The 25447-nt window shown below is 43.9% G+C and overlaps 1 protein-coding gene across 1 annotated transcript in view; it reads right to left on the bottom strand.

The window, feature by feature from the left end:
• The window catches only part of MSH2 (mutS homolog 2), a 160614-nt gene that overhangs the window by 620 nt on the left and 134547 nt on the right, over nucleotides 1-25447 (bottom strand). Inside the window, exons 14-15 of the mRNA XM_069768645.1 lie at nucleotides 16635-16882; nucleotides 1204-1376 (exon numbers count right to left, since the gene is read on the bottom strand). Coding sequence (XP_069624746.1) covers nucleotides 1204-1376; nucleotides 16635-16882 — 421 coding nt within the window. The remainder of the gene's footprint in view (nucleotides 1-1203; nucleotides 1377-16634; nucleotides 16883-25447) is intronic.

Genomic DNA, 25447 nt, shown 5'->3' with positions numbered 1-25447 from the left:
TACAGCTGCCAATCAGTGGTGAGAGCGCGGTTGGACTACCTGGCATTACTAGTCATCTAGTGATAAAATCACTTTTATGAGCAGGAGATTATCAAAACTACAGCAAGCAGCCCATCAAGTGACATACTGCAGGAATTTGGTAGGGTCTCTCTCCATACATCATTTTTAAGTGGCAAAAACCTGGTGTCAGATTTCCTGTAAGCAAGTTGGAAAAAGTCTTTAAATCACCTAGGCCCCAATTCATCAGAATTCCAGTGCAAAACCGATTGAAACGTGGCAATTTTCAAACTTTTGTCGTATTTTGTTCCGGACAGCATTGTCAACTTTGTGGGAAAATGTGGGAAGATTAGCTGGGAGGGGGCATGATCAAGGAAAGCCAACAAATTCATCATAATATAAAATGTACGAACGCCTCTGACTCGAGTATATTTCTTGCTAGCTGAAAGATGCGCCAAATTCAGTAATAGGCATAGCTCTCAATGAAATTGGTACATCTTACTTCAGCGCACTCTTCATCAAGATGGCTGGACAAAAACACATCGGTCTTGATGAATTGGAGCCCAAGTGGGGTGAAAGGCATGCAAGATTTTTTTTTTTTTTTGGCCACAAATTGATAGTGATGCATTCAGCTTAGAAGACCACCCCCAATATATTGTTCATCCACTATTCTATGCTGCCCTGCGTATAGAAATAATCAACATAAAAAGCTGAGTAACAGGTCATAGATTGAATTACTTCTCTTTTTTGTTTACATTTGAATTGATATGCAAATGAGGCTGAAGGACTATGGTAGATATGAAACCTCTGTCACTCCAGCTCTATTCCCCGCTCAGCGCAGCCTTTTCCTGATTGGCTGTAAGCACCTTTAACCTGATGTCCCATAGCATAGAGGCTGTCAGTCAAGCAGGAGGCGGCGGCGCTGAGCGAGGACTAGAGCTGGAGTGACAGAGGCTTCAGATCTACCATAGCTCTTAAGCCTCATTCACATATCAATTCAAATACTGATTTCTAAGTAAAGGAGAAACAGACCAGTCATGTAAAAACACTGCTGGACTTGTTTTTGAAAGGGCTACATGTGCATATATGTAGTTGGGTGGGGTGAATTCCTTCTGAGAGATTGTATTTTACAGGTAAACTATACCAATATCTCTGTCCTTCGTTAAAAAAAAAAAAAAAAAATTAAATGTCAGCCATGCCACAAACCTGTTTCTCTACGTGACGTTTCTTACAGACTGGTTCATCCTCATTGTCCCCTCCGGTTCCGACGAACTGGAATTCTTCTAGCTCCAAGGCCTTTGCTTTGGCGTTCTCAATCACATGCTTTGGGAAGTTAGCCAGCTCCGCTACATGTATCCCAAAACTCTGGTCACAAACACCTGAGTAATGCAAAATTGACAGATCACAAAAGGCGAAAAAGATGGCGCTCCAATCTATCATCACTACTCCGTTCCCTTTTCTATCTTCTTTCATACAGTATAGTGAGAAAGTAAACGACAACAACAGCAACCACCATTTGTAATGTGCTTGTCTCACACAAGGGACTCAAAGGGTGGTGGAAAAAAAGAAATGGCAGCTTAGCTTTTCTATACGTTGATATCTAAATGACTTTACAAGACATTAGCATGCAACAAATGTAATTTCAAAAATCGATTTTGCAGCATCTGGAAAGAAAAAAAGGAACCTCCACTGATCCAGCTGTTCCTGGTGTTGTGGACGTGATCAGTTTTAGAACATAGCACAGATCCGTCCACTGTTTAGTGGCTGCAGAGGGGCACTGTGCATAGGACCATATTCGAATGAGCACTGGAGAGGCCAAAACAGAACAACCCCCAAAACAAGAACGGTTTTACAGCTGTTGGCCATAAACAATATTCCCCACTCTCCTTATCCTTCCTGACTCGTGTCTAGTTTTGTGTGTTGCTGGGGTCTTTGTCACTACTGGCAGCATGAGGTGGTACCTGCTGCCCTTTCTGGTTGCACAGGTAGTCCACCTCCTTCAAGATGGCAAGAAGGTTTGCTGCGTCCTAGTACAATATCAACTGCATGAAGCAGATACCAGGACATGGATCGTTAGACGACGAAAGGGCATCAGCTCCTTTGTGCGAGGAGGATCAGGAGACCTGTCTACAAAATGATCTCCAGTGACTACTGGTGTGCAGGTTTCTCACCAAACGGTCACAATCCAATTCAATGAGGGTGACAGGAGGGCCTGATCTTCTGTAGTGGATTTTCCAAAAAACTCCATAGTAGACAGCCGACAATTTTCTTCACAGATGAGAGGTTCACACTGAACACAAGTGACAGACGTGAAAGAGCCTGGAGACACTGTGGCAGTCGTTATGTTAGCAGCATCATAATCCAGCAAGATCAGTTGGGCAGGGATGGTCTCCATATCCTTGGAGTATCGCACAATCCTCCACGTGATGATCAATGGTACTCTGACGCCCATCGAATATATGGATGAAATCTTCAGAGCTACTGTAAGACCTTATGCTGATGCAGTTAGCTCTGGGTTACTCTTGGTACAGGATAATGCCTGGCCTCGTGTAGTCTGCGGATGATGAAGACGTTGATACCATTGTCTGGCCACCACATTCCTCAGATCTGAATCTAATTGGGAACCTCTGGGACATTATGTGTCGGTGCATCCAACACCACCAAGCCATGCCATAAGGGCTGTGGAGACAGTAAGCCAAACCTCCGACTCAGACTCCTCAATTTCCAGGACACCAACTTACTCCACAGCCCTGGATTGCCATGACTGTCCAGATCACCAATACATGGATCCAAGTCAAGGAGGAGTTTCATCAGAAGCATACCTAGTTGTCAGGTACATAGGACACACACATATTACTGAATCACATAAGATGCAGTGATGAAATTAGTAGGTAATTGGATTTGTCTGATTTCACATTTTTTTACTTCATATTTTGGGTGACACGACAGAAATACACTATGTGGATTGGACGGGTACTTCCTAAGGCTAGGTTCACATTGCATTAAACGGACAAGTGCCTTTTAAGGTCCGAGGGTCCGTCACAGAATGACGGCACATCACTAACGCATGCCGATTATGACATGCTATCGATGTGCTACATAATGGCAGTCAATGGGTGCGCTAACGCATCAGTTACATAGTGCTAGTGCCGCTATGTAACGGATGCCGTCAGGGCATTGCCATTAACGCAATGTTAACCCTGCCTTACATGCATAGCTCAATATCTGCTAAAACTGCGTAAAGCAATGACAACACCAGTTCTACAGTCTATCCCCTTACACGGTGTGCAGAATTATTCGGCAAGTTGTATTTTGATCCCATGATACTTTTTATACATGTTGTCCTACTGTTCAGGCTTGAGAGCCAACTACCAATTAGGTAAATCAGGTGATGTGCATCTCTGTAATGAGGAGGGGTATTGTCTAATTACATCAAAACCCTATATAAGGTGTGCTGAATTATTAGGCAACTTCCTTTCCTTTGGCAAAATGGGTCAGAAGAGAGATTTGCCGGGCTCTAAAAAGTCCAAAATTGTGAGATGTCTTGCAGAGGGATGCAGCAGTCCTGAAATTGCCAAACGTTTGAAGCGTGATCATTGAACAATCAAGCGTTTCATGGCAAAGAAGCCAACAGGGTCGCAAGAAGCGTGTTGGGCAAAAAAGGCACAAAATAACTGCCCACGAATTGTGGAAAATCAAGCGTGAAGCTGCCAAGATGCCATTTCCCACCAGTTTTGCCATATTACAGAGCTGCAACGTTACCGGAGTGACAAAAAGCACAAGGTGTGCGATACTCAGGGACATGGCCAAGGTAAGGAAGGCTGAAAAACAACCACCTTTGAACAAGAAACATAAGATAAAACGTCAAGACTGGGCCAAGAAATATCTTAACACTGACTTTTCAAAGGTTTTTTGGACTGATGAAATGATTGTGACTCTTGATGGGCCAGAGGCTGGATCAGTAAGTGGCAGAGAGCTCCACTCGACGCCCGCAAGGTGGAGGTGGGGTACTGGTATGGGCTGGTATCATCAAAGATAAGCTTGTGGGACCTTTTCAGGTTGAGGATGGAGTGAAGCTCCACTCCCAGACCTACTGCCAGTTTCTGGAAGACAACTTCTTCAAGCAGTGGTACAGGAAGATGTCAGTATCGTTCAAGAAAAACATGATTTTCATGCAGGACAATGCTCCATCACATGTCTCAAACTACTCCACAGCGTGGCTGACCAGTAAAGGTCTCAAAGAAGAAAAAATAATGACATGGCCCCCTTGTTCACCTGATCTGAACCCCATGGAGAATCTGTGGTCCCTCATAAAATGTGAGATCTACAGGGAGGGAGAACAGTCCACCTCTGGGAACAGTGTCTGGGAGGCTGTGGTGGCCGCTGCACGCAATGTTGGTCGTAAACAGATCAAGCAACTGACAAAATCTATGCATGGAGGCTGCTGAGTGTCATCATAAAGAAAGGCGGCTATATTGGTCACTAATTTTTGGGGTTTTGTTTTTGCACGTCAGAAATGTTTATTTCTAAATTTTGTGCAGTTATACTGGTTTACCTAGTGAAAAGAAACAAGTGAGATGGGAATATATTTGTTTTTTATTAAGTTGCCTAATAATTCTGCACAGTAATAGTTACCTGCACAAACAGATATCCTCCTAAGATCTAAATCTAAAAATAAAAAAAAAAAACACTACAACTTCCAAAAATATTAAGATTTGATATTTATGAGTCTTTCGGGTTGATTGAGAACATAGTTGTTGATCAATAATAAAAATAATCCTCTAAAATACAACTTGCCTAATAATTCTGCACACAGTGTAGATGCCATTGGCAATAGTGACAGTGGCATCTAAGTGGTTAGACAGAGGCAGGAAGCTCCCTCAGGCAGGAAGCTCCCTCTGTCATGCAACACCCTCTCTCCTCTCCCCACCCAATTATGGTTGTGCAGATACACTAATAAAAGTGTGGGGGTGGGGTGCAAACAATGGCCTTCAGGGCAGGGCTGCGGTTCTAGTCTGTATTTATTTTACTCTCATATCACCATTAATTCCACAGTGCTTTACAGATATTATCATCACTGTCCCCGTTGGGGCTCACAATCTAGATTCCCTATCAGTATGTCTTTAGAGTGAGGGAAGAAGCCGGAGAACCTGGAGGAAACCCACGCAAACACGGGGAGAACATACAAACTCCTTGCAGATGTTTTCCTTGGTGGGATGTGAACCAAGGACTCCAGCGCTGCAAAGCAAAAGTCTAATTGATTGTCAAGAGTTATGCCAACAGGCATAATACGCTGCTATATTGAATAATATTACATGAGTGATCAGACTTTTTTAAGGTCAAGTCCCCTAGTGGGACTAAAAAAAAAAAGGGAAAGGAAAAATAAGTTTTTTCATTTTGTCTTTTACATAACAACCAAATAATTGGTGTCACCTTAATTACAGAAATGGCACATTACTTAATCTGCACAGTGGATGCCATGATGAGAAGAAAAAAATAACTCTGGCAAAAGCAAAATGACTGCTTTTGCTTCTTTCATTCATGCGCCTCCTAAAAACTTTAATAAAACAATTAAACAAAATTACTTGACCCCCCTCCCTTCCTCTACCCAACAAAACAAAAAACATTTTCAAAACATATCTACACCAAAGTGGAGCCTTTGAAAGATACAAGCTCTCAAAATCATTGTTTGTTTTTCCCATTTCGGTCAGTAACACATCCTGCACTTCATGTGCAAGTACACTTGGCACCACGGATGTGCTATAACCTTGCGACATTTAATTATACCTCCAGCAATAAATCTTCAATATCATCCCTAGAATTAGAGAAGAGCGATCTGAGACTTGGTCTAATACAATCACTCTTTCACACTAGAGCCGGTTCCTTCCTCCACTCCCTGGAACTTGCCTGCAGCTAAGCAGTCATGCTGCCCAACATGCCCCGAGGGCAACTTCTACAAGAGCCCGGGAAAAACAACCTATAGACTTTTATCCTATTTGATGGTTAGAAGCAGAAGATAAAATAAAGAAAATGAAGCAACTACTCATAGCAAAATGTAAAACAGCTTCTACAAGGGAACGGATACTATATTTCCTCTCTATATAATCTCATAGAAACATACTTCTAAAGATCCAGATATTGGTAACGGTGATAGAATATTCCACCATGTAGAGCAAGGAATTGCAGCATTTTTCTTCCCAATGTTTTTGGCATTTCATACAGATACAGTATGGTCTGATCTCCTTTTTAATGAATGGTCCTGTGATAACATGAGAACGTTCCATCATCTCACTTCTTCCCGTAGAGTTCCAGTTTTCATACAGTTTCTGCTTCTTTTATGCAGAGATATCCTATATCTCTGAATACGACCTCCACAATAAGGCATGAGATAGCCTAATGCAGTGCAATAAAAGTATGTCTCCACGTTCAGGATTCCCTGCGCTTTGGACGCAGCGGATACCCCGCTCCGCCCAAAGTGCCGCCCCCTGTTACACGCACGGTGATTCCGCATGTGTCCATTGAACACATGCGGATCACGGCATCGTATTCATAGACCGAGTTATTTATCTTGCGGAGACGGAGCGTCTCCACAAGATAAACAGACATGCTGCAGTCTATAAAGACGCGCCGCATGTCCGGTTAAGCAGGGCCGCCGCATGCAGTCCTGCACGCACAGTGGAGAAGGGATTTCATAAAATCCCCTCCACTATGCTGTAACACCTGGACCCTGCGGTTTGGAGGCTGCGGATGTACGCAGCGTCCAATCCGCAGCAAATCCTGAATGTTTCCTGACCGTGGAAACATAGCCTTAAGGAGGAAGGTCCTGGCAAGGCTGTATATACAGCTCTGGCAAAAATTAAGAGACCACCACATGAAAACCCTGTCATGGGCAGCCCAATCTCAGACCTGAACCCCATTGAAAACCTCTGGAATGTAATCAAGAGGATGATGGATAGTCACAAGCCATCAAACAAAGAAGAACTGCTTACATTTTTGCGCCAGGAGCAGTGTGAAAGACTGGTGGAAAGCATGCCAAGACGCATGAAAGCTGTGACTAAAAATCATGGTTATTCCACAAAATATTGATTTCTGAACTCTTCCTGAGATAAAACATTAGTATTGCTGTTTCTAAATGGTTATGAACTTGTTTTCTTTGCATTATTTGAGATCTGAAAGCACTTTCAGAGAAAAAAATACAAAATGTATTGCTTGGAAATTCGGAGACATGTCAGAAGTTTATAGAATAAATGAAAAATTTACATTTTACTCACAAAAATACATATAAAGAGAAAAATCTGCCAAACTGAACATTTTGCAATGCATTTTTGCCAGAGCTGTAGATATTTCACTTTACATTGTCTGCAGAAATTAGTAGAGTTTCATTACTTTACAATCATCTGGTTTCTTCTCAACACTTATCAAATGGCAGTGGAAACCAAAAATGTGTCAATGTCAATAGAAAAATATTTAGAATTGAGAGTCCTCAGTGGTTGATACCTTTTAATGGCTAACTGAAAAGATGGTAACAAATTGCAAGCTTTCGAGACTACACAGGTCTCTTCATCAGGCAAAGACTAAAAGAAATTCTGAAGAATCACATATTTATGCACAACATGGCACAGAGAAAAAAAAAAATGGGAAAAGCCATGGATAAGACAAGTGACATGAAGCAGAATTACCATGAGTGATAAACAGTTACGTCCATAAATATTGGGCCAGCTCCTAGATAAGGAATGTTTTATTGTCCTCTGATTAGGGTTTCTGTTGTGATGACCCCTCATAGTCTGAGGGGCAAGTTCCTTAGTTGATGTAAAAAGACATAAATCCATGCAACACATTCATTCCTGCAGTGAGAGTGTCAAAGGTCGTCATCAGTTTATGTTCCCAGACTCTTCTGTCTCTCTGAGATTAGAAGCTACCTTTTAACACAAGTAATTTCATGTCCATAATGTTATGATTTTGGAGACAAAAATACAAAAAATATCTTTATCTAACAACTGGCCCAATATTTATGGACATAACTGTTTATCACTCATGGTAATTCTGCTTCATGTCACCTGTCTTTTCCATGGCTTTTCCCATTATTATTATTTTTTTTTTCTGTGCTACGTTGTGCATAAATATGTGATTCTTCAGAATTTCTTTTAGTCTTTGCCTGATGAAGAGACATATGTAGTCTCGAAAACTTGCAATTTGTTACCATCTTTTCAGTTAGCCATTAAAAAGGTATCAATCACTGAGGACTCTCAATTCTAAATATTTTTCTATCTACTGGCTAACACGGTACCAAGATATATATCTTTCCTGTATCAATGTCAATAGGAATTCGGAAAGTGAATCACCTCGTGCAAGACTCGTATACAATCTATGGTGGCTCAGTGGTTAGCACTGTTGCTTTGCAGGACTGAGGTCCTGGGTTCCAATCCCACCAAGGACAACATTTGCAAGGGGTTTGCGTGGGTTTCCTCTGGGTCCTCCATTTTTCTCCCACACACCAAAGACATACTGATAGGGAATCTAGATTGTGAAACCATATGAGGACAGTGCCGATAATGGCAGTGGAATTAACGGCGCTATATAAGTGAGGAAAATAAATAAAAAATAACATCTGTGTTTGAATCTCAATACCTGGTCCACTGGAGGCCTGAAGTCAGGTATTGCGATCGTTGCACACATCATATAATAGGAACCTGTAACTTCAGACTTGCAATGATTGCTGGTATTAATAAAATCTACCGTAATCACCCACAATCATTAGTGCCGTAGGTCAGCATGAAGATTAAAGTGGGATGAATTAATTATAATCATCGGCACATTATCCAGTCCCTTTATAATAAAGTATTTCTTTTTAAATCAAAAATATCATTGCCTGATGTATGTTTGAGGCTGCCGCAGTACGGAGAGAAAATGCAATTACCAGAAAGTCCCAAAACAAACAGATCAATGACCAGTGCAGCGGCAAGACTTTCATTTAATGTCATCAAAACTCCTCACACCGGTAAAATAAAAGAGCAATCAGAAGGTAATCTACACCTAACAAAGCAAACACTTCAACACCACTGATATTTCAAGGAACATCACTGTGAGGTTTATTTATTACAGTAACGTCCTGCTGCAAATACGTTCTGGGAACTGCGCAGGGCAAGCTTCAAAATAATGGGGTTTGGAGAGATGTGCCTGTGTTGGACACAATTCTATTTACACACTATTCTATGGACGTTGCATGGAAAAAAAAAAAAAAAAAAAGAGGGCTATTTATTATACTCTGTATAATCTGAAACTATAAGGCTGTGTGCACACGTTGCAGATTTTCGCGTTTTTTCGCTATAAAAACGCGAAAAAAAATAGGGATTTTTGGTTACTCACCGTAAAATCCTTTTCTCCAAGACGCTCATTGGGGGACACAGGACTGTGGGTGTATGCTTCTGCCGCCAGGAGGCTGACACTAAGTAAACTTGAAAAAAAAAAAAAAGTTAGCTCCTCCTCCATCGTATACACCCTGACACTGGCTACCAGAGACTCCAGTTTGGTGCAAAAAGCAGTAGGAGAACAAAAAACACAAAAAATAATATAACAGCATAAGTACAGAAACTTTATGTCTAGAAAAGATCCTACTGACTAATGTAATCAGATATAACCAAAGCAGCCATAAGGCTACCAGGGAGGGAGCTGTGTCCCCCAATGAGCGTCTTGGAGAAAAGGATTTTACGGTGAGTAACCAAAAATCCCTATTTCTCCTTCGCCTCATTGGGGGACACAGGACTGTGGGATGTCCTAAAGCAGTCCCTGGGTGGGAAAAATCACTCACCAGAAAAAGACAGCCAGATAATGTTTGTCTATAAATGCGCCACTGCCGCTTGAAGAATTCTTCTACCCAGACTTGCGTCTGCAGAGGTCTGGGAATGGACATTATAATGTTTGACAAACGTATGCAGACTAGACCAGGTCGCAGCCTTGCAAACCTGTTCTGCTGAGGCCTGGTGCTGAACGGCCCAGGAAGCCCCCACTGCTCTAGTCAAATGAGCCTTGATTCCGGCCGGAACCGTCATGCCCATGGAGCGATAAGCCTCCTGAATGGTCGCCCTTATCCATCTGGCCAGGGTAGATTTTGAAGCTGCGCATCCCTTCCTGCGACCCTGCGGAAGGACAAACAGAGCATCCGTCTGGCGAAAGGGGGCCGTACGGGAAACGTACCTCCTCAGAGCCCTCACCAGATCCAACGTATGGAGAGCTTTTTCAACACGGTGCGTAGGTGCCGGACAAAAAGAGGGCAGAACAATATCTTCATTAATGTGAAATGATGAAACAACCTTCGGCAAAAAGGACGGTGCTGGTCTGAGCACCACCTTGTCCTGATGAAATCGCAAAAAAGGAGGACGACAAGAAAGAGCTGCCAACTCCGATACCCGTCTTATGGACGTTATGGCCACTAAAAATACGACTTTCCAAGAGAGAAACATCAAAGAAACCTCTTGAAGAGGCTCAAAAGGAGCGTCCTGTAAAGCCCTTAAGACCAGATTAAGGTCCCAAGCTTCCAAAGGAGTCTTATAAGGAGGGACCTTATGAGCGACTCCCTGGAAAAAAGTCCTGACTTGACGATTAGGAGCAATCCTGCGCTGAAAAAGTACTGATAAAGCCGAAACCTGCCTTTTAAGGGTACTCGGAGCAAGCCCAGAATCCAGGCCTGCTTGAAGGAAGGCTAGAATGTTTGGAACGGAGAAACGCAGAGGGGGCAGCCCGCGTTCTCTACACCAGGAAAGAAACACCTTCCAAGTGTGATAATAAATCCTGGCCGAAACGGACTTACGTGCACTGATCATAGTATCAGCCACTTCTTGAGAAAAACCAGCCTGAGTTAAAACCCAAGATTCAACGGCCAGGCCGTCAAACGTAGGACCTCTGAGTTCTGGTGGTAGATCGGCCCTTGAGATAGAAGATCTGGCCGATCGGGGAGCCGCCAAGGAACCCCGGCTAGAAGTTGTACCAGGTCTGCATACCAGGTCCGTCGTGGCCAATCCGGAGCGATCAGGATGGCCGGCACTCTCTCTGATTTGATCTTCTTGATTACTCTCGGGAGCAGTGCCAGGAGGGAACAGATAAGAGAGATGAAATTGGTTCCAAGACAGTACCAGCGCATCCACGGCGATAGCCTGGGGATCTCGGTACCGAGAGACAAAACTGGGCACCTTGGCATTCACCTTGGACGCCATTAGATCCACGTCTGGAGTTCCCCAAAGATGGCATATCTGCAAAAAAACCTCGGGGTGGAGAGACCATTCCCCGGAGGCTAGACCCTGACGGCTTAGGAAATCTGCCGCCCAGTTTTCTTCGCCCGGAATGTGGACCGCTGAGATCACAGAGTGATTTCTCTCCGCCCAGAGTAGAATCAGTTTTACCTCCTGCATGCGTGCCTTGCTGCGGGTGCCCCCCTGGTGATTTAGGTAAGCTACCGCTGTGGCGTTGTCCGATTGAATCCGGACAGGGCGACCCGCCAGAAGATGGTGAAAACGTAACAAGGCTAGCCGGACCGCTCGAATCTCTAAGATATTGATGGGGAGTTCTGATTCCTGAGGAGACCAGCGTCCCTGAGCTGTGTGATGGAAGAACACTGCTCCCCAACCCAGGAGACTGGCATCTGTTGTGACCACTAACCAATTGGTTGGGGGAAAGGGCTTCCCCCTGAGTAGAGATGAGCTGTTTAGCCACCAAGCGAGAGCCTGTTTGGTCTGGAAAGACAACCGAAATTTGCGGTTGAGAGAGAGAGGATTTCTGTTCCATGCTGATAGGATTGCACGTTGGAGGGGTCGAAGATGAAACTGTGCAAACGGAACCGCTTCTATGGTTGCAACCATCTTTCCTAACACCCTCATCCCGGACCGAATCGTATGAGGGTATGGTTGTAGCAGGTTCCTCACTTCCCGCCGAAGGGCTAGGACCTTGTCCTGGGGAAAGATAGTTAAGACTTGAGAGGTGTCGAAGATCATGCCTAAAAAAGAGATTTTTCGAGACGGCCGTAGAGACGACTTCCTTAAATTTACCAACCAACCTAGACGGGAAAGGGTGTCCAGAGTGATGTCGACATTTTCCTTGCAAGACTGAAATGTCGGTCCCTTGATCAGCAGATCGTCTAGGTATGGCAAGACGACAATACCTCGGGAGTGTAGAATGGACACCACAGTCGACATGACTTTTGTGAACACCCTGGGAGCGGAAGCCAGTCCGAAAGGTAATGCCGTGAACTGGAAATGTAGATTGTTTACGGCAAACCGGAGAAATCTTTGATGGAGCGGAAAGATGGGAATATGAAGATAAGCATCCTGAATGTCTATTGAGGCCAAAAATTCTCCCTTTTCCAGAGAGGCGATGACCGACCGCAGAGACTCCATACGAAAGTGTCGAACGCGGACAAACTTGTTTAAGAGTTTGAGATCTAGGATAGGCCTCACTGCTCCATCCTTTTTGGGCACTACAAAAAGATTGGAATAAAAGCCCTGGAATCTTTCTTCCTTTGGAACAGGAGAAATGACACCGCTGATACGGAGAGACTCTATGGAATTGAACAAGCTTTGACGAAGAGATTTGCACTTGGGAAGACGGGATGGGAAGAACCGGGGAGGAGGGAGACAGACCAGCTCTATTTTGTAACCTGAAGATATGAGCTCTGCCACCCACTGGTCGTGGATTACCTGAAGCCAGACCTGGCGAAATAAAAGTAGACGTCCGCCTACCTTTCTGGAGATGCCCGGAAGAGGCCTCCAGTCACTTGGCCGAAAATCTTTGCGTCCTAGATCCTCTAGATCTAGAAGACTGGGGACGCATTCTTCCCCCCTGGCTGGCCGTATAAGGGGTCCGACCGTCTCGGTCCTGATTGGGCCGACCCTGCGCAGGAGAACCTGATGCTGGGGCCCATCTGACATAACGAAAGGTTCTAAAGCGAGCCTGAAAATGGCGCCGAAAAGGCTGTCTGGCCCTCTGCTGAGGAAGGAACTTACTTTTCCCTCCTGTAGAGTCAGAAATGAGCTGATCCAGCTTTTCTCCGAACAAACGACCACTCTGATACGGCAGGGATGTAAGAGATTTCTTAGAAGTAGAATCAGCCCGCCAGGACCTTAACCAAAGGGCCCTTCTGATGGCAATAGCATTAGATGCAGCCGAGGAAGCACAATCTGCCGCATCCAGAGATGCGTTAATCAGATAGCTACCGGCCATAGCTACTTGAGATGACATTTCAGCCAATTCTGCTGACACATTACCATCCTGGAGAGCCTTAGATAACGAGTCAGACCAAGATATCATAGCCCTGGCAACCCAGGTTGCCGCAAAAGAAGGAAAAAGTGCTGAGCTTGAGGCCTCAAAGACGGAACGAGCCAAGCTCTCTATAAGACGATCCGTAGGATCCGTAATTGATGATCCATTAGGGAGAGATAGTAACGTGTTAGAGGCTAAACGGGACACTGGGAGATCTACAGAAGGATTTTCTGCCCAATCACTACAAAGTTCCGAAGCAAAGGGATACCTAGCCTTCAGAGCTCTTTGCCCTGAAAAGCGTTTGTCCGGGTGCTCCCTATTGCGTCGAATCAGGTCCTCGAACTCAGGATGAGAGGAAAAAACCCTATGGGCCCGTTTAGACCGCTTAAATGAGACCTTATGATCAGAGGAAGAGACGAGCGAGTCTTCTATCCCCAAAGACTGATTGACAGCTTCAATTAGGCTGTCTACTGACTCCTGAAACCCAGGTTTATCAAAATTAAGAGACCCTTCTGACTCGTAGTCAGTCTCAACTTCACCGCTTTCTGCAGGGGAAGGAGAGCGAGATACGGAACTCCAGGATGCGGAAGCACCTGAGTGCCTGGGAGACGCTTTGCGAATCCGCTTTCCATGCGTCTGTCGAGTGAGAGCAGGCCGAAGACTCCTGAGACCCCGAGGCCCTCTCTAAGACAGGCGGACTACTGGTCCCGACCGCCGGGGTCTGCAGAGATTTGATCGCTTCAGTAAGGGACGCCATGGATTGTGACAAAGACGTGACCCATTCCGGTGGAGCTACCCCAGCATCTGCTTGAGGGACCGGAGCCGGAGAGACTACTGGAGAACTGGCAGGGGGGGGCTCCTGGACGCATTCAGAGTCACAGGCCTCGCAGAGGCGATTACTTTGGGCGTGCGGAAAAAGGGCACTACAAGATACACAACTGGTAAAAAGAACCGTGTGAGTCTTAACCCTTCTAGACATAATGATCCGTAATGCTATACCCAGGGCCAGAGACTGGGAAAAAAGGAATGCTTCAGCCAGATGAAGGGAGAAGCACTTACCCCAGTCCTGTGTCCCCACGAGTACCGAGATGGATCTGAAAGCATGATGCTGAGCCCAAAAACACTGTTTTATATGCATAGCCGGCCTTAGGGGGGAGGGACCGCCAAACGATGCTGCGGCCTGGAGCAGGCCCGAAGCCGGGGCCTCAATTTTTCCCCCCTTAGAGCGAGGAGAGCCGGAACCGGAAGTGACGCGCCGGAAGGGGCGGAGCCTCCCAGCGCGGTCCGATGGCCGGAAGTCCCGGCTCCAGGAAGCCGCTCCACGCCCGAAGCGGCCAGGCAGAGCCGAAGCCTCTGGGGGGACAGCGGCGCTGAGCCCAGCGCCGCAGGACCATGCTGCAGCGTAGCTGCGCCACAGCGTCGCCCGACATAACGCCACAGCGCCGGACAACGCTGCAGCGCCGCCGATCCAACGCCCCAGCGCCGGACCACGCCGCAGCGCAGCAGTCCCAATGCAGCAGCGCCGGATCACCCCGCAGCGCCGCCGTCCCAACGCCAGAGCGCCGGACCACGCCGCAGCGCCGCCCCGGCCTCAGCAGAAAAAAAAAAAAAAAAAGGCACCGCACTCCCGGAAGACACAGCCACAGGTAATGCCAGGAGCCCCCCAATCATACCGCACTATCGAGGGGTAGAACCAATGACGGTGCAGGAACCCTATCTCCATTATCCCCAGGATAAGGAGAGGGACCGTCCACCACCCCAGCTAACACCGCAGGGGTGTAGAATTCAGGGGGGAACACACGGACATCTTATGAGCACCTGTACAGCCTGGAGTCTAGCTACCTCAGGGTGGTCAGGGCTAGTGCGGTGAAGAATCCCACGTCGCGGGGAAGGATAATAATAATAATAATAATAATAATTTTATTTATATAGCGCCAACATATTCCGCAGCGCTTTACAAATTATAGAGGGGACTTGTACAGACAATAAACATTACAGCATAACAGAAATACAGTTCAAAACAGATACCAGGAGGAGTGAGGGCCCTGCTCGCAAGCTTACAAACTATGGGGAAAAGGGGAGACACGAGAGGTGGATGGTAACAATTGCTTTAGTTATTCGGACCAGCTATAGTGTAAGGCTCAGGTGTTCATGTAAAGCTGCATGAACCAGTTACCTGCCTAAGTATGTAGCAGTACAGACACAGAGGGCTAATACTGCATAAAGTGTATGAGAACATGATGCGAGGAACCTTTTTTTTTTTTTTTTTTTTTTTTTTTTATTATAAATAGGCCACACAGGGATTGTTAGGTTAATGCATTGAGGCGGTAGGCCAGTCTGAACAAATGAGTTTTTAGGGCACGCTTAAAACTGTGGGGATTGGGGATTAATCGTATTAACCTAGGTAATACTTGGAGGATAGGATAGGATAGGATAGGATACTTGGAGAAACATCGCACGTACTTGCCCGTTGATGGTTTGGGGAGATCGGACCCTCAAAAAGGTCCGTCGCCCCTTCAATCCAAAGATGTTGAAAAATCGGGTCCAACGATCCAGGACCCAGAGATGTGCCTCCTTGAGACACTAAGCATAAACTGGAGTCTCTGGTAGCCAGTGTCAGGGTGTATACGATGGAGGAGGAGCTAACTTTTTTTTTTTTTTCAAGTTTACTTAGTGTCAGCCTCCTGGCGGCAGAAGCATACACCCACAGTCCTGTGTCCCCCAATGAGGCGAAGGAGAAAACATACATTATGCATACCATCATTTAGAATGCATTATGCCATTTTTGTGCACATGATGCTTTTTTTTGCAGCGAAAAAAACGCATCGCAATAAAAAAAAACGTAGCATGTTCATTAATTTTGCAGATTTTTTGCAGATTTCCCACTATATTATTGCATTGGGAACCTCCGGAAAAATCCGCAAAAAAAAAAAACGCATTAAAAACGCATGCGGATTTCTTGCAGAAAACGTCCAGTTTTGCTCAGGAAATTTCTGCAAGAAATCCTGAACGTGCACACATAGCCTTAAAGGGATCAATATAAAATATATTGTAGTAATTAGGAATACAACCTAAAATAAGTACTGATCAGTACCTTTCATTGTCACAAACTACTTTGCAAGGGTATAAGAGAGGTGAAGATTTACTGCAAATCTATACTTCATGAAAGCTGATTACGAGACCTACGGGGGCTATAGTGCCCACACTTGCTGCCGTTAAGATTTCCCATAAGAAATGGCTAAATAGAAGTGACAAAAGAGAACTTATATAGACATAAATATTGGCGATTTCTCGCCTTCTAAGAATATTTATGCCCGCTATATATTCGGCATACAAGCAGTGACCGTACAGTGCCAATAAGTGGAGGAGGCAGAGTTGCAGACCGTTACCTGTTTGGATCCGATAGAGCATGGTGAGCGTTTCGTCTGTCGTTAGAGCCGTAACGTGTAGATTGTTGACTGTAGGCACTTGGTCGGCCAGAGCCGTCAGTTCATGGAAGTGAGTGGCAAACATGCAAAATGCCTGGATTTTTGTAGAGATGTACTCGGAGATAGCCCATGCTAGTCCAAAGCCATCGTAGGTGGAAGTCCCTCTGCCCAGTTCATCGATGATAATCAGGGAGTTCTCTGTGGCTGATCTGCAATGAGACACAATGAATTCAACTAAATCAGGGCATCAGATGGCAACAAGGAAGATGCTGGGCATACATGGATGCTTTGCCTGCATTCTCCCATATACAGATGTCATAAGTGATAATTATGTGTGAACTATGTACAAGCAAATGAAGGGAACATACAGAACACAGTAGCGTATAACTCCGCACGCCATCTATATATTCATCAATCTTATGCGAGCCAGGGATAGATTGTGTATTCAGTAGTGCAGTGTAACATTTTACAGATGATGCTTTCTGGCCTGATTTTAGATTTTGCAATGTGTAATGTGGAGTGGTAATATGGAGGGTGTAGGAACAAGCGCGAGGTCAAACCCCCATATATACCCTTACAAAAACACACACACACAAAAAAGCACAACACACTTCATGGTAGTATTAAATATGCACTGTACTTTTACAAAATCTTTTAATAAATCAAGCGAAAATAAACTCAATGATATTATGGTAACTTTATCTCCTGAACTGAGCTAGGACTCTCAAAAACTGCAAAAATCAGTTTTGAGAGAGAAGAAGGGCTTTCAGCTCTCTGAGGGATTAATCGTCTATGCTTCCCTGAAGGTTAGAGACAGAGGAAGAGAGACCGAGACGGTGCAGACGGTTTCTATTTTTTTCTTTTATCTCCCCATAGAGATACATTCAAGGCTACACTGCTTAATATTACAATAAAACTTGAAGACACAAAAAGAGCACAGCAAGGTCAAAAATACTCTGTTGTAAATAAGTCACAGTAAATGAGCAAGTGCTAGTCAAAAAATGAAAAAAATGCAGGGTATTTACTTAATACGTTTTTTTTGCAAAAAAATGTATGGTAAGCTGCTCCACCAATCGCCAAGGTATACCCATAATAGAGCAGTCCTATCTAATGTATATTATCCCTATCTGATGTATTAAAAACCTAATCATCTGTATAGTACCTGTATAAGCAGGGTTCAGAGAGAAAATATCCATGTGGACATCCAGGGTGGAACAGCTTCTATGCAAATGGACCCTGCAGATAGGACTGCTCTATTATGGGTATACCTTGGCGATTGGTGGAGCAGCTTAACCCCTCTGTGACCTTAGACGTACTATCCCGTCGAGGTGCCCTGGGCTTATCTGACCCTGGACGGGATAGTACGTCATAGCCGATCGGCCGCGCTCACGGGGGGAGCGCGGCCGATCGCGGCCGGGTGTCAGCTGCTTATCGCAGCTGACATCCGGCACTATGTGCCAGGAGCGGTCACGGACCGCCCCTGGCACATTAACCCCTGGCACACCGCGATCAAAGATGATCGCGATGTGCCGGCGGTGCAGGGAAGCACCGCGCAGGGAGGGGGCTCCCTGCGGGCTTCCCTGAGACCCCCGGAGCAACGCGATGTGATCGCGTTGCTGCGAGGGTCTCACCTCCCTCCCTGCTCCCTCCAGCCCCGGATCCAAGATGGCCGCGGATCCGGGTCCTGCAGGGAGGGAGGTGGCTTCACAGAGCCTGCTCAGAGCAGGCAATGTGAAGCCTGCAGCGCTGCATGTCAGATCAGTGATCTGACAGAGTGCTGTGCAAACTGTCAGATCACTGATCTGTGATGTCCCCCCCTGGGACAAAGTAAAAAAGTAAAAAAAAATTTTTCCAAATGTGTAAAAAAAAAAAAAAAAAAAAAAAATATTATTCCCATAAATACATTTCTTCATCTAAATAAAAAAAAAAAAAACCAATAAAAGTACACATATTTAGTATCGCCGCGTCCGTAACGACCCGACCTATAAAACTGTCCCACTAGTTAACCCCTTCAGTAAACACCGTAAGAAAAAAAAAAAAAAAACGAGGCAAAAAACAACGCTTTATTATCATACCGCCGAACAAAAAGTGGAATAACACGCGATCAAAGGGACAGATATAAATAACCATGGTACCGCTGAAAGCGTCATATTGTCCCGCAAAAAAGAGCCGCCATACAGCATCATCAGCAAAAAAATAAAAGTTATAATCCTGAGAATAAAGCGATGCAAAAATAATTATTTTTTCTGTAAAATAGTTTTTATCGTATAAATGCGCCAAACCATAAAAAAATGATATAAATGTGGTATCGCTGTAATCGTACTGACCCGAAGAATAAAACTAATTTATCAATTTTACCAAACGCGGAACGGTATAAACGCCTCCCCCAATAGAAATTCATGAATAGCTGGCTTTTGGTCATTCTTCCTCACAAAAATCGGAATAAAAAGCGATCAAAAAATGTCACGTGCCCAGAAATGTTTTCAATAAAAACGTCAACTCGTCCCGCAAAAAACAAGACCTCACATGACTCTGTGGACCTAAATATGGAAAAATTATAGCTCTCAAAATGTGGTATTGCAAAAAATATTTTTTGCAATAAAAAGGGTCTTTCAGTGTGTGACGGCTGCCAATCATAAAAATCCGCTAAAAAACTCGCTATAAAAGTAAATCAAACCCCCCTTCATCACCCCCTTAGTTAGGGAAAAATAAAAAAAAATGTATTTATTTCCATTTTCCCATTAGGGCTAGGGTTAGGGCTAGGGTTAGGGCTAGGGTTAGGGCTAGGGTTAGGGCTAGGGTTAGGGCTAGGGTTAGGGCTAGGGTTAGGGCTAGGGTTAGGGTTAGGGCTAGGGTTAGGGCTAGGGTTAGGGTTGGGGCTACAGTTAGGGTTGGGGCTAAAGTTAGGGTTAGGGTTTAGATTACATTTACAGTTGGGAATAGGGTTGGGATTAGGGTTAGGGGTGTGTCAGGGTTAGAGGTGTAGTTAGGGTTACCGTTGGAATTAGGGTTAGGGGTGTGTTTAGATTAGGGTTTCAGTTATAATTGGGGGGTTTCCACTGTTTCGGCACATCAGGGGCTCTCCAAACACGACATGGCGTCCGATCTCAATTCCAGCCAATTCTGCGTTGAAAAAGTAAAACAGTGCTCCTTCCCTTCCGAGCTCTCCTGTGTGCCCAAACAGGGGTTTACCCCAACATATGGGGTATCAGCGTACTCAGGACAAATTGGACAACAACTTTTGTGGACCAATTTCTCCTGTTACCCTTGGGAAAATACAAAACTGGGGGCTAAAAAATAATTTTTGTGGGAAAACAAAAAGATTTTTTATTTTCACGGCTCTGCGTTATAAACTGTAGTGAAACACTTGGGGGTTCAAAGTTCTCACAACACATCTAGATAAGTTCATTGAGAGGTCTAGTTTCCAATATGGGGTCACTTGTGGGGGGTTTCTACTGTTTAGGTACATTAGGGGCTCTGCAAACGCAATGTGACGCCTGCAGACCAATCCATCCAAGTCTGCATTCCAAATGATGCTCCTTCCCTTCCGAGCCCTCCCATGCGCCCAAACGGTGGTTCCCCCCCCCACATATCGGGTATCAGCGTACTCAGGACAAATTGGACAACAACATTTAGGGTCCAATTTCTCCTGCTAACCTTGGAAAAATACAAAACTGGGGGCTAAAATATAATTTTTGTGGAAAAAAAAATATTTTTTATTTGCATGGCTCTGCGTTATAAACTGTAGTGAAATACTTGGGGGCTCAAAGCTCTCAACACATCAAGATGAGTTCCTTAGGGGGTCTACTTTCCAAAATGGTGTCACTTGTGGGGGGTTTCTACTGTTTAGGTACATTAGGGACTCTGCAAACGCAATGTGACGCCTGCAGACCATTCCATCTAAGTCTGCATTCCAAATGGCGCTCCTTCCCTTCCGAGCCCTCCCATGCGCCCAAACGGTGGTTCCCCCCCACATATGGGGTATCAGCGTACTGAGGACAAATTGGACAACAACTTTTGGGGTCCAATTTCTCCTGTTACCCTAGGGAAAATACAAAACTGGGGGCTAAAAAATAATTTTTGTGGGAAAAAAATTTTGTTTTATTTTTATGGCTCTGCATTATAAACTTCTGTGAAGCCCTTGGTGGGTCAAAGTGCTCACCACACCTCTAGATAAGTTCCTTAGGGGGTCTACTTTCCAAAATGGTGTCACTTGTGGGGGGTTTCAATGTTTAGGCACATCAGTGGCTCTCCAAACGCAACATGGCGTCCCATCTCAATTTCTGTCAATTTTGCATTGAAAAGTCAAACTGCGCTCCTTCCCTTCCGAGCTCTCCCATGCGCCCAAACAGTGGTTTACTGCCACATATGGGGTATCAGCGTACTCAGGACAAATTGGACAACAACTTTTGAGGTCAAATTTCTTCTCTTACCCTTGGAAAAATAAAAAATTGGGGGCAAAAATATAATTTTTGTGAAAAAATATGATTTTTTATTTTTACGGTTCTGCATTATAAACTTCTGTGAAGCACTTGGTGGGTCAAAGTGCTCACCACACATCCAGATAAGTTCCTTAGGGGGTCTACTTTCCAAAATGGTGTCACTTGTGGGGGGTTTCAATGTTTAGGCACATCAGTGGCTCTCCAAACGCAACATGGCGTCCCATCTCAATTTCTGTCAATTTTGCATTGAAAAGTCAAACTGCGCTCCTTCCCTTCCGAGCTCTCCCATGCGCCCAAACAGTGGTTTACTGCCACATATGGGGTATCAGCGTACTCAGGACAAATTGGACAACAACTTTTTGGGTCCAATTTCTCCTGTTACCCTTGGTAAAATAAAACAAATTGGAGCTGAAGTAAATTTTTTGTGTAAAAAAGTTAAATGTTCATTTTTATTTAAACATTCCAAAAATTCCTATTAAACACCTGAAGGGTTAATAAACTTCTTGAATGTGGTTTTGAGCACCTTGAGGGGTGCAGTTTTTAGAATGGTGTCACACTTGGGCATTTTCTATCATATAGACCCCTCAAAATGACTTCAAATGAGACGTGGTCCCTAAAAAAAAATGGCGTTGTAAAAATGAGAAATTGCTAGTCAACTTTTAACCCTTATAACTCCCTAACAAAAAAAAAAATTGGTTCCAAAATTATGCTGATGTAAAGGAGACATGTGGGAAATGTTACTTATTAAGTATTTTGTGTGACATATCTCTGTGATTTAATTGCATAAAAATTCAAAGTTTGAAAATTGCGAAATTTTCAAAATTTTCGCCAAATTTCCGTTTTTTTCACAAATAAACGCAGGTACTATCAAAGAAATTTTACCACTATCATGAAGTACAATATGTCACGAGAAAACAATGTCAGAATCACCAGGATCCGTTGAAGCGTTTCGGAGTTATAACCTCATAAAGGGACAGTGGTCAGAATTGTAAAAATTGGCCTGGTCATTGACGTGCAAACCACCCTTGGGGGTAAAGGGGTTAATATACATTTTTTTGCAAAAAAACGTATTAACTAAATACTCTGTATTTTTTTTCATTTTTTGACTAGCACTTGCTCATTTACTGTGACTTCTTTACAACAGAGTATTTTTGACCCCGCTGTGCTCTTTTTGTCTCTTCAAGTTTCTTGGTGGTGTGAACAGGTTTCTACAGACTTGTTCACTGTGCAAGTAGCCCATATGTTTTTTGGTTCTACAATAAAACTGTCCACCATGCTGCTGCTTATGAGGATCTGCTACAGAGCGGAGAGGAGATCCTGCTCCCCTAAGTTCTGTGGATAGTAAACTGCACAGGAGCTGGTGACCAAACAGGAAAACAGGGCTGTGGAGTCGGTAAGCCAAACTTCCGACTCCTCAATTTCCCTGACTCTGACTCCAATTCCACGACTCCGACCCCAGGTCACTACTCAGCATGCACAAAAAGTGCAGCACAGATTTATCCAAACTAAAAGCCTAGATCCACAGATCAGGAACAGAACAGACATTTATAGGACATTTCATAACATTCCCAAATTATACAAAAAATTAGAGCACATCCTGCATTGTACTACTGTACCCAAGTTATTATATATTTTAGGAGATGGTCCGTTATATACAGATTTCACCAAAATAGACACACTCCGACTCCACAGCCATGCAGGAAAAGCAACATATCAGCTTGTCTTTAGCAGGGAACATACAGGTGCTTCTCACAAAATTAGAATATCATCAAAAATTTTACTTCAGTTCTTTAATATAAAAAGTGAAACTCATATTATGTAGAATCATTACAAACAGAGCGACCTACTTCAAGTGTTAATTTCTGTTAATGTTGATGATTATGGCTTACAGCCAATGAAAATCCAAAAGTCATTATCTCAGTAAATTAGAATAATTAAAAAAAAAAAAAAAAAAAAAAACACCTGCAAAGGCTTCCTGAGCATTTAAAAAGGTCCCTTAGTCTGTTTCAGTAGGCTCCACAATCATGGGGAAGACTGCTGATTAGACACATGTCCAGAAAGCAGTCATTGACACACTCCACATGGAAGGTAAGTTACAAAAGGTCATTGCTAAAGAAGCTGGCTGTTCACAGAGTGCTGTATCCAAGAATATTACTGGAAAGGGAAAAAGTGTGGTAGAAAAAGGCGCACAAGCAACTAGGATAACCGCAGCCTTGAAAGGATTGTTAAGAAAAGGCCATTCAAAAATTTTGGGAGATTCACGAGGAGTGGACAGCTGCTGGATTCATTGCTTCAACTAAGAGCCACCACACACAGATGTATCCAGGACATGGACTACAAGTGTCACATTCCTTGTGTCAAGCCACTCATGACCAATAGACAACGCCAGAAGCGTCTTAGGCTACTTTCACACTAGCGTTTTTTTAAATCCGTCACAATGCGTCGTTTTGCAGAAAAAACGCATCCTGCAAAAGTGCTTGCAGGATGCGTTTTTTCCCCATAGACTTCTATTGACGACGCATTTGCGACGGATTGCCACACTTCGCATCCGTCTTGCGACGGATGCGTCGTGCTTTGGCGGACCGTCGGGAGAAAAAAACCCTACATGTAACGTTTTTTCTCCTGACGGACCGCACTTTACAATGGGGCAGCGTATGCGCCGGAAAAATGCATCCGCTGCACCCATTGTGCAATGCAGCAAACGCTAGCGTCGGAATCTCTCCCCGACGCATTGCGACGGGGAGATTCCGACGCTAGTGTAAAGGAGCCTTACCTGGGCCAAGGAGAAAAAGAACTGGACTGTTGCTCAGTGGTCCAAGGTGTTGTTTTCAGATGAAAGTAAATTTTGAATTTTATTTGTCAACAAGGTCCCCGAGTCTGGAGGAAGAGTGGAGAGACCACAATCCAAGCTGCTGGAAGTCTAGTGTGAAGTTTCCACAATCAGTGATTGTTTGGGAGCCATGTCATCTGCTGGTGTAGATCCACTGTGTTATCAAGACCAAAGTCAGCGCAGCCATCTACCAGGAAATTTTAGAGCACTTCATGCTTCCCTCTGCCAACAAGCTTTTTGGAGATGGAAATTTCATTCTCCAGCAGGACTTAGCATCTGTCCACACGGCCAAAAGTACCAATACCTGGTTTATAAACAGCAGTATCACTGTGCTTGATTGGCAGCAAACTCGCCTGACCTTAATCCCATAGAAAATCTATGAGGTACTGTCAAGAGGAAGATGAGAGACACCAGACCCAACAATGCAGACGAGCTGAAGGCTGCTATCAAAGCAACCTGGGCTTCCATAACCCCTCAACAGTGACACATGCTGATCGCCTCCATGCCACGCCGGATTGATGCTGTAATTGATGCAAAAGGATCTCTGACCAAGTAGTGAGTGCATTTACTGAACATACATTTCAGTAGGCCAACATTTCGGATTTTAAAATTATTTTTCAAGCTGGTGTTATAAAGTATTCTAATTTACTGAGATAATGACTTTTGGGTTTTCATTGGCTGTAAGCCATAATCATCAACATTAACAGAAATAAACACTTGAAATAGATCACTATTTGTAATGACTAATAAATGAGTTTTACTTTTTGTATTGAAGAACTGAAATAAATTAACTTTTTGATGATATTCTAATATTGTGAGAGGCACCTGTAGATCAATACATATAGGGACTGGAGGAAAAAAAAAAAAAGAGGTGGGAAAAAGCAGAAACTCTAATACTTCTCATGTACATACAACTTATTTTGAGACGTCACCTAAAACAACAGGTACGTTATAAGGCACCATGGCAATAAAAAAAAAATATATATATATATATATATATATATATATATATATATATATATATATATATATATATATATATATATATATATATATATATATATACACACACAGTGGGGCAAAAAAGTATTTAGTCAGTCAGCAACAGTGCAAGTTTCACCACTTAAAAAGATGAGAGGCGTCTGTAATTTACATCATAGGTAGACCTCAACTATGGGAGACAAACTGAGAAAAAAAAATCCAGAAAATCACATTGTCTGTTTTTTAACAATTTATTTGCATATTATGGTGGAAAATAAGTATTTGGTCAGAAACAAAATTTCATCTCAATACTTTGTAATATATCCTTTGTTGGCAATGACAGAGGTCAAACGTTTTCTGTAAGTCTTCACAAGGTTGCCACACACTGTTGTTGGTATGTTGGCCCATTCCTCCATGCAGATCTCCTGTAGAGCAGTGATGTTTTTGGCTTTTCACTTGGCAACACGGACTTTCAACTCCCTCCAAAGGTTTTCTATAGGGTTGAGATCTGGAGACTGGCT

This window comes from Ranitomeya imitator, chromosome 5, assembly GCF_032444005.1.
Source record: "Ranitomeya imitator isolate aRanImi1 chromosome 5, aRanImi1.pri, whole genome shotgun sequence".
Classification (NCBI taxonomy): Eukaryota; Metazoa; Chordata; class Amphibia; order Anura; family Dendrobatidae; genus Ranitomeya; species Ranitomeya imitator.
Note: the sequence above shows the minus strand (reverse complement) of the source record. Positions and strands in the feature narration are given on the sequence as shown.